At 56.4% G+C, this 10,095-nt stretch overlaps 1 protein-coding gene across 4 annotated transcripts in view; it reads right to left on the bottom strand.

Annotated features, from left to right (window-relative positions):
- Positions 1 to 552: 552 nt before the first annotated feature.
- Positions 553 to 10,095, bottom strand: part of CXXC5 (CXXC finger protein 5) — a 35,247-nt gene continuing 25,704 nt past the window's right edge. For 2 of the 4 annotated variants that reach the window (XM_049649349.1, XM_049649350.1), the window contains exons 2-3: positions 3,095 to 4,175; positions 553 to 1,577 (exon numbers count right to left, since the gene is read on the bottom strand). In XM_049649349.1, the coding sequence (XP_049505306.1) occupies positions 1,533 to 1,577; positions 3,095 to 4,012 (963 nt within the window). In that variant the 5' untranslated portion in view covers positions 4,013 to 4,175 and the 3' untranslated portion in view covers positions 553 to 1,532. Of the gene's footprint in view, positions 1,578 to 3,073; positions 4,176 to 8,244; positions 8,438 to 10,095 lie in introns of those variants that run through there. The other 2 variants (XM_049649351.1, XM_049649348.1) reach the window with 2 other exon arrangements.

Raw genomic sequence — 10,095 nt, 5'->3', positions numbered from 1 at the left:
GGCCCCAGTCCAGCAGCCAGCCCTCAGGCCTGAAGAGGGGTATGTGGGGGTAGGGAGGTTTCTGCATGCATTCTGGGCACAGCCAGGTCCCCACAAACCTGGGCTAAACCTGCTCCCTGGGGTGTCACCGCAGCGGTTGGGGGAGCAGTAGACCCCTGCAAGAAAGAAACCGAACAGGCAGCTTGGGCCCTTCCTCCAGTACTGCGGGCTGCTCTGCACTGATCAGGCCCCGACAACCTTAGGTAAATAGAGATGGTGGTCCCAAGTGAGTGAAGGTCCCCGGAGGTCCGGGTTCTGAGGCAGGGGGGTACAACCGGGCAGACGAGATGTTCCAGTACCAGTCACTTTAACAGCACTTTCACCACCTCAGCCAGGCCGGCTGCTCCTGCTTGACCCCCTTCAGGTACCACAGGGCCTCATTACCCAAGAGATCCCCACTCTAAATGTCCCCAAGCCATCCTTCTTTCTTTTCAAGGTGGCTCCAGACAACCCCTGCCCACCAACAGCCCCCAAGCCAGCCCCCCAAACCGGAGAGCAAGAAGCCATCGGTGCTTCGTGACACAAACATGCATTCGTTTTATTCACAAAACAGCCTGGTTTCCTAAAACAATACAAACAGCATGTTCATCAGCAGGAAGCTGGCCCTGGGCAAGGGGGCCCCCCAGGCACCCACACCCACCAGCAGGGGGCCACGCAAAGAAGCCCTTTCTTCTGTTGCCATCAGCGAGGCCAGAAAAAAAGGACTTATTTTCTCTAAGGGAAGTAGCCAGGATCGGAAATATTGAGACACGGGCTCCCCAGATCTCAATGGATAAAGGAACAGAACTTTCATTTTTGCAAAATCATCATCGTCGGGGTAGGGGGGATCCCATTCTGGGTACCGTGAGTGCAGCATGGCTGGCCTGGGCCCAGGGGTGGGTGGGCTGCTCCCTCCCCCTCTGTGAGCTCCTCGCCGCAGCTCTGCACGTGTGGATGGATAGAGGGGCTTCTCGACGCGGCGCCATCCACATTCTCTTTATAAATGTGAGTGGATTCTCCAGGCAAACTATGCACTATTTCATGGTCGGAAAGAATCAAAGGAAGTTTAAATGAGGGTGGAGTTAAACTGTGCTAAATTACAGTAGTGCTTATTAGTAACTAGATTTCAAAAGGTTACAGAAAATTTACATTCTCTACACAAAAACTGCATCTCCTGCACAGACAACATCGACATCGACACAGGAAGGAAACTGATTGTCCATTCTTTGCCCAGGAAGTCTCGGTACTTTATAGATTCGTCTCTACCTCTTTTTTGTTGTTGTTCTTCCGAAAAAGCAGTTAAAATTTTTTTCCTTTTTCTTTTTATACTAGGGACGTGGAGATGTTAAAACGACAACAAAAAATATATATATAAAAACAGGAATGAAATCTGTGAGAGAATATTTTTGGTTCTAAAGACGGGTGCATCCGTTTGTCTTCGCCCGAATCCCTTGCCGGAGACCACACGAGCAGTGACATTGCACGGAGAGGGCAGCTTTGGGTTCCCGCCGCCGTCACTGAAACCACCGGAAGGCGGCTCCCGTCGGAAGCATCACCTTCTGGCGGGGGCGGGAGACAAAAACAAGGAGAGAGTTCAGTCAGGGTCCGGCGGGGCCTGATGCAAAGACGCTCCCCCGTGGACGGCCTCATGGCGGAGGGACGGGCATGGAGTAAAGGCAGCCACCCCGTGGAGTTCCTGCCATCCTGACCAGGCCAGAGAAGAAGCCTTGACCCGCTGGGCCGCTGGAGGGCCCAGAGCACCCTGAGGCCCCCTGAGCCACTGTGTCCAGGAACCCTCCTTCCAAACAGGAAGACCCATTCCCCTGGTCCAGAGGCTACAAGCGCCGAGTGGCTGTGGTGCATCTGGGGCTGTGTGCATGTTTCTGTCGAGGGAGCATGTAAGCATACGGATGTGTGTCTCAAGCGATGCCACGGTGTGTAGTGTGTCCGGAGGTGTGGTGGGGAGGAAGGGGATTTGCTGTACACCTACAGTAAGACTGGGTACTGGGCAGGGCCGTGTGTGCGCTTGTGCGCGCATGTGTGTGTCTACACTAGATGAGAGGTGAGTGCCTCTGTGTGCATAGAGGTGTATTCTCTGGGCAGGAGAGCAGATATATGAGGTTTGGGGCTTGGGGGTGGGGAGTAGCCATGGCTGGGATGCCATTATTGTTTTCCAACCATTCTGAACATTTGCGTCCAGCCCACTCATAGAGGGGCGGGGCCGGGGCCGGGACAGCAGGCTGAAAAGATGCTTTTGTACCCAGGCCTGGCACCACAGCTAGGCTGCCACGGCTGGGGGCACAGGGACAAGCTCTGCCACGAGGGTGGAGAGAAAGAAAGCAGCTTGGGAACCCTTCTGCCTGCTCTAAGCCGATCATCCCATGGTGGACAGGCCTTGCCTATACCCCAAGATCACAGCAACCCCCTCACTCCAGGCCCGTAGGACCCGTGGCGATTACCTGTGTAGCCAGACTGACCTTGGGGCCCCAAGAAACCCCAAATCTGTCAACTGGATGTCTAGACGCAGGGTTCTTCCAGGCCTTAGAGCAGGGCAGTGAGCACTGGGGCCGCTCTATCCTTGGGTGGACTTAGGGGAAAGGCCAGGCTCTGAAGGGGCAAGTGAAGGGCTTACCCCTCAAAGCCACATGGTCCACAGGAGAGAACCCCTCAAGTGGGACACGGAAGAGCCCCCAGCATCCTAGGTTATGGACTGGAAACGTTAGAATATGTCTGAAAGTCAGCGACTTAGGACCTATATGGGAACATCAGTAGCTGGCCCAAAACTCCAGGAGGGGGTTCAGGATCCCCGGGCCTGGCTGGGAAGTGCTAGGCCCCCTCCTGGAACTTTATGCTGGCCTTGCAAACTACAACCTAATGAGATCTCAGGATGTGGCTCTGACTTTTTTGGGCAGTGAACTGGTGTCTGGGAGCCTGCTCTAGAACCCGAGAGCCCAGGGACTGGCTGAGCAGCCCCCACTCGCCCAGGTAGGAAAAACGGGTTTGGGGGGCTGGGGGGTGGGTTTGGACTGCCAGACAGACACAAGAGCCCACACACCTCCCTCTAAGGCGCCGTTACCTCCAGAGCAGCGGAAGGCTTCTTTTTGAGTTCCTCACATTTTCTGAATTTGCAAATCTGATGGCCAGTCTTTCGGTTCCTACAACTGCTGCACTGCTCGCAGTTGATGCGCCGTCGGCAGGGCGCGCACATGCCGCAGCGTTTCCGCTTCTTCTTGCCCGAGCTGATGGCCGAGGCCAGCTCTCCCTGCATGGGGTACTCGGCAAGGCCGGCCATGTGCAGCGCACTCTCGGCCAGGAACACGCCCGCCGGGGTCATGATGAAGAGGCCCGGGTTGATGGGGAAGGCGCCCAGGTAGGGGAAGTCGGACTGGCCATTGAGGGCTTCGGCGCCCGCCACGGCCTCCATATCGGGCAGGCCAGCACCCGCCTCGCTCATCAGCGGAAGGTGCTCCTGCACCACGCGCTTCAGCATCTCCGTGGACTGCGCGAATTGCTGCAGCGTCAGCTGTCCCTCGGCTGCCAGCTCCGTGGCCCGCTCTGCCTTGCTCAGCAGGCTGGCCACAGCACCACTTTTGTGCTTTGAGGTAGGGTTGCTTTTGTCCACAGCCATGGCTGCCGCCAGGTCATGCCCATTGGCCAACAGGGAGGCGGCAGCCGCAGCGGCAGCAGCCTTTTCAGCAGACTCACTGCCCATCATGCTGCCACCACCGCCGCTGCCACCACTGCCCCCAAAGGAAGAGTAGTGGGAGAGAGGGCGGGAGCGGCGCAGACTCTTGTTGAGGGGTTCGCTGATGATGCCGCTCTTGTTCCGACGTTCTGGGGGTGGTGCATCATCCGCCACCGAGGCTGGGGTGGCAGTGGCCACCGCCGCGCTCTTGTCAGCCACTCCTGCCTTGGGGCCGCTGCTCCCGCTGCCATTGCTGTTGCTGCTGCTGCTGCCACCGCTGTCCTGGGGGCTACTACCGAGGCTCGACATGGTGGGGCCGAGGCCCAGAGCCCGCTGCTGGGGGGGGGTCCTGCCAACTGCGGGGGGTCCACAGACGAGCACCGGGCCCTGCTGCCCACAACAGAGATGGCTGGGGGGCCCTGCTGCTCAGGGCAGGCACATGGTCAGGTGTCCACGTGGAAGGATCTTCACTCTATCGGGACAAAAGAGTATAGGGTCAGGGCAGCAGTAAACACTTCCTTTCCCAACGTCACCACCACTACCAACAACTGTACCCCCATGTAGTAACAACCACAAGCCCCACTGGGCATTTATTTAAGTGCCAGACCCAACATGGTTAGGTATTTTTTATTTGTACTACTTCAGTTCAGACTCACAAGCACCCTTTGAAGTAGTGGCTAGGAATACTCCGTTTTACATAAGGTTTAGAACTGAGCAGGGATCTACAGTTAATGAGCATCATGGTGGAAGCCCAGCCCGAATCCGTACAGCCTAGATCTGCAGCCACTTCTTCCTGGGCTGGGGTAGTAGGGAAGAGCTAGAGATGTTTATGAACCTCAGATGGTTACAGAGTCACCTTCTGCTTCCTCATCTTCCTTCTGTGACCCATCTACAAAGAGGGGTTGGAACAGCCTCTGCAAAGCTTGAACGTATAGACCAGAAATCTGGGAAGCTGCTCCTAGGCCCTCATTTGGCAACTCCTAATACATACTGATTATCTATCTCAACGCTCTGACAAGTCCTGCAGGGAAAGTAAAGTGACTCTAACAGGGGTTACCAAATAGCGCACAGGATCCTTATTTCAAGGAGCATGTATCCTCTTGCTAGAGGGCAGGCAGCACTGTGCCAGAGGACAATCCTTCTCCTGTAAGAATGTGGGGACACACTGTGTACATATCGAACACACGATTCCTCCTCACTCTCAAACCACAGTCATCATTACCTCAGACCCCACTCTTGTCTCTACTCAGGCCTCCCTGCTGTGCTCCAGCCTGGCTCCCAGATGGGTCTGGGATGAGGTCCCAGTGAGAGCTCAGAGCTGGGGTAGGTTGTGGGCAGGAAGGGCCTCTGGCTGGTGCAGGCTGGGACGAGTGGGTGCGACCCTCCAGGGAGCAGAGCCTGTTCTTGGGCCACATCCATATTTCAGAGGTGCCCCTTTCTAGGACAGAGCCTGCTCTGCTTAGGTCCCAGGGCTAAGGCTTACAAGCGAGCAGCTAGGCTCCTTGGGTCTGGGAGGAACTGTCCAGAAGGAATGGAGCGGCCGTTTCCTCATCAGCCCTGGCTCTCTCGCATCCCTTCCCTGCCTGCCTGCCTGTCTGCCGTGGCCCAGCAACCCCTGGGAGAAGGGCGGGAGGAGAGGGCCCAGCCTGAGCAGCTGGCGGCTCAAGGGGGAGGCGCACATCTGGCTGGGCCTGTCCCGCCCTAGGATTGGGGCCGGCACACATACATCTTTGTCCCCAGGCAACCCCACCATCCCCCAGTCACAGGACTCAGCCGGTCCTGGTCCCGGGAGGTCATCTAGTCCAACCCTCTGCACTTACACAGGGGGAAATTGAGGCCCTGAGCAGACAGGGCTGCTAAGGAGTGGCCACAAGGAGGAGTGCGTATAGGAAAGGGAAAAAAGCTCTGGCTCCTGAGTGAGTCGAAAATGGCAGGCGTCAGCAGACAGCCAGACGCTCCCTGCCTCTCCCCAGAGAGCACTGGCCCACGAACGCTCCTTCCTAGTGAAGGTAGATGGGTGGTAAGGAAGAGCTGGGCAAGCTGGCACATTCTACCAAGACAAACCCAGGAGGGCCTGGCAAGGTGTCCAGGCTGGGCTGGGGGTACCACAGAGATCAGAGTTGTAGTAAGAGGAAGGGGATGATGTATGCCCAAGGATAGCTGTGCTCTGTCCCACCTCCTGAGGGCTAAACCCAGGCTGGCTCCTCAGGCCCCCCCTCAGAAATCAGTACCCCTCTGGGCATCAGTGACACCTGGCTAGGTGCTGGAGACCAGGGCCAGTGAGATCAGGGCTAGAGACTGTCACCCCAAATTAACTGCCCCTGCCCATCTGAGCTCAACTACCCTGCTCCGGAGCAAGCTCCAGCAGCCTCAGACATGGTGAGGGGAGAAGACAGAAGAAGGTAGGAGCCCTTGGGTTGGAGAGGTGGGGAGGGGAGCAGTCTGCGCCCTAGCCCCCCTGTGTGTCCCCGCCTCTGCGGCCTGCTGGCTGGTGGCAGAAATCGATAGCTGCATTAACGCTGCTCTTGCTCTACTCCCTCCCTCCCTCCTCCCAGCTTCAGGATCTGGCTCTGTGTACAGGGCGGGCAGGTCAATTAGAAGTCAGCTCCCTCCAACACGGGCCTGCGTTCAGGGCTGGTGCTCTGGCTGAGTCTCTCTGCTTTTGTCTCCATCCTGAGTCTCGTGGTAGGGACAAAACCTCATGTTCTGTTCATCTCTGGCCCTTTCTCTGAATTTCTCTGATCTTTCATTTTTCTGTCCTTCCTCAGGGATTACCCTCTCCCAGCCCCCCACGTCCTGGGACATGCTGAGCTATGGAGCAGACGACGTGATATGTCATCAAACAGGTGCTGCAGGCAGAACACTGATGTGTCGGCCACAGAAACTGAAGGTGGGGAGTACAGAAGGGGGAATGGCACACAGGTAATTCTGTCCCCAAACCCTGGAGTGGGTAGATACCAACATCTAGTTAGTCCCCAAGGCCTGGTCCCTAAGCTTGTTCCAAATCTGCCCCTATACCTGGCTCATCTTCTCCTTTAGACCCTGGGAAAAGCTGATGCCCTGGTCCCAGTGGACCAATGACCACAGGGCTTGTTTGCCCTACTCACGGAAGGGGAGGACTTAAGACCTTCTCCCAGGCCCTAGTCCTTTACTGCAAGGCACACGGCAACCCCCTCCCAGGCTACGAAGGGCCTGGCAGTGCCCAGGCAGCAGGGGAGGAGCTGGGGCTGCGTTGAAGCGGAGCGGGAATGAGCGGGAGGGAAAGCTGGCGGGCAGGCGGGCGGCGGCGGGCGCATCCATCATCGGCCCTGCCAGGAACGCATCCAGCCCCCAAAAAGAAATACTGCGCCTGAGGAGGGACAACAAAGGGCTCCGTTTCATCAGCAATGCGGAGCCAGCGCCCCGCCGCCCCGCCAGCCGCGGTCAGCCCACAAAGGACCCCTTTGTCCATGCAGGAGCCGGGCCGGCCGGGAGCTGGGACCAGGGGCTGACGGGTGGGGACAGAGCCCAGAGGGAGGGGGATGAGGGGGTGTGGGGGGGTAACCCGTCATGGAGAGCTGGGGGGCAGAGGGGGACATGGGGGCAGAAGAACAGAGACAGGTGCTATGGGAGGATCATGAGACAGACAACTTGAGGGGCGGGTCAGAGAAAGGGGGACTTGGAGAGGACAGGGCAAAGGGTCAAGGTTAGAAAACAGAGCTTCATGGGAAGCAGAAAATGGATGGACCTGGGCTCAGAGAGATCCAAGGCTCTTAGCCCAGCTTTGAAAAGACTTGAGGGTCTGACAGACACAGAAACAGCCCTGAGGGAGAGAATCCTACACTCGAGGACCTGAGGACCAAGAGAAAGCAGTTGGATATGCCCACAGCTCTGAAAGGGAGGCAGGGGGTGGGTGGTCCCCAGCCCACTCTGGCCCAGGGCCCAGGGAAGCAGAGATAGATAGGAAGGAGGGCTGAGGGTCAATGGGTTCTTGGCCTCAGGGCCTGGCCTTGTGGCCCAACCTCCTATGGGCTCTGGCTTACTGGCAAAACTGGGAAGAGAGGAAGTCAAAGCTGGGACCACTCTCCTGCCACTGGGACCGCCCCCTGCCTCTACTCTCAGGCCCTAGCCAGCACCAGAAGACAGAGACCCACCCCACTTCAACTAGCTCCCAGCAACAAGTGACACCCAGGGTCTCTTAACTAACTCTATCAGGTAGCATTTATTGAGCACCTACTGTGTACCAGTCCCTGCACTCTTATGCTTTACATGTCTGCTCTCCTTCCTTGACTCCTCCCAGAAGTCAGCGGCCAGCAAAACAGAAATAATTAATTTGAGAGATGAAGAAATTGAGGCTCAAAGAGGTTCAAGCTGTCAGGCCAAGGTCAAGCAGCTGGTACCCAGGACCGTTAGAATTTGAACCCAGAACCTAAGTGTTAGTCACCCTGCTCTGGGATTACCTTTGCTCTCTACCTGTGCAACTGACAAAGTAGCCCAGGGCAAGGTGACCCAGCAATCCCAAGGCCGCCCCCACCCTCCAGGGCTGTTACCATGCCTGTCACCTCTACGTGGTTGTGGGGATGAGTTGTCACAGACCCCAGTGTCGTGTCTTCACCTGGGGGGCTTGCAGATGCCCAGGCAGGAACCTGGAATCCTGGGCTACTGACCTCATAATGCCAGCTGGCAATGAAGTCACCAGAGGTGATGGTAATGCCCTCCCTCCACCCTGAGCCCCAGGTGAGCCAGGATTCATCCCCAGCAGGGTTCTGTCCTGAGGCCTTTGGGCCAGACCGCAATGGGGGAAGGGGCACTGGGGGGGAGGCATGACGCTGTCTACACAGAGACATGCACACATCCCACTACCATTTACCCAAAAGCGGCCCCATGCCCTGTGGTACTGGGGAAACAGTGCAGGATACAGACCCAGCACGGCCCTGGAGGAGTACACAGGAGCTTGGCCAGTGGTCACATGAACCAATATGAAATGAGAGCAGGAAGGCAACCAAGTGGAGCACTGGAGGCCTTTCTGGAGGAAGGGACTGCTAGCCTGTGAGCTAAAGACAAGGGGAGGTTACCAAAGGAGACATGAGCCGGAAAACAGTTCTTAAGAAAAGGGGAAGAAGGGTCCCTGGCTCGTCGGTAGAGCATGCGGTACAGCATGTGACTCTTGATCTCAGGGTCGTGAGTTTGATCCCCCTGTTGGGGGGTAGAGTTTGCTTCAAAAAAAAAAAAAAGAAATAAGGAAGAGGGTGCGAGGTATGGTCGGGGGGTTGGCCGAGTCCCAACTGGGCAGGGCGCTGAGGCCAAGGGTAGGATTTTTTTTTAACACTTTACTGAGGTATAGTTTCTTTCTTTCTTTCCTTTTTCTTTTTTTTTTTTTTTTAAGTGTATTTATTTTGAGAGAGAGAGACCGAAAGACAGAGAGAAAGAGAGGGAGAGAATCCCAAGAAGGCTCCGATCTGTTAGCATGGAACCTGACTTGGGACTCGAACCACTGAACTGTGAGATCATGACCTGAGCTGAAATCAAGATCTGGATGCTCAACCGACTGAGCCACCCAGGTGCCCCGCATAGTTTATAAACAATAAAATTCACCCATTTATTAGTGTACAATTCAATGATTTTTAATAAATTTACAGAGTTACGCCACCACCACCACTGCCAAGGGCAAAGTCTGAGGGCAAGGCGCCAATCCTCTCTTGCTCCTTTGCTGGCTAGAATAGACTCCCAGCCGTCCTACCTGCTGACAGAAGGCTTCTTGGAGGAGGCTGCATTCCAGAGGGGCCTTCAGGACCCGGAGGCACCGGCCCAGTAGGGCCCACCATTCCGCCATCGTCTGGACAGGCCAGCTTTGCAGACCTGCACACTCTGGCTCTTCACATTCTTCCCCACACTTCCATGTGCACTCCTGACATCCCTGCTACACCCTCTTCATGTCCCCTCCACCAACTTTGGAGCTGGTCTTCTTGGCCTCCAGGGGAGGTGAGATGGACAGACAGACTGATGGTGGGCAAAGCAGTGGTGGTGAAGAGAACAGACCACAGGCTATGGTGGTTGAACTTAGATGAGCTGAGCAAGCCAGGTTGGGGGGGGGGGGGTTGGGGGTGGCGTCTCTGATTTCCATGATTCAGCCTAGGGAGTTTCCAGAGGGGAAAAAAAGCCCCACTCGGGCCCAAGAAGATGCACATGGAGACAGTGGTCTTGGAGGCTGGGAGAAATGCAGCCCTCGCTAGAGAGCACAGGGCACCCATCCAGCTATAGGTGAACACACATTCGAGCACACACTAACCACTGCTAACACCCAGCAGATGGCCTGGGGTAGAACATGCCCTCAGTACTACTAGAATTTCCTCAGGACTAATAACCCCCCAAGACCAACTACCAAAGACAGCAGGGGGCTACAGTTCTGTTTC

This window comes from Panthera uncia (genome assembly GCF_023721935.1).
Source record: "Panthera uncia isolate 11264 chromosome A1 unlocalized genomic scaffold, Puncia_PCG_1.0 HiC_scaffold_17, whole genome shotgun sequence".
Lineage (NCBI taxonomy): Eukaryota > Metazoa > Chordata > Mammalia > Carnivora > Felidae > Panthera > Panthera uncia.
This window is presented reverse-complemented; position numbering and strand designations above follow the sequence as displayed.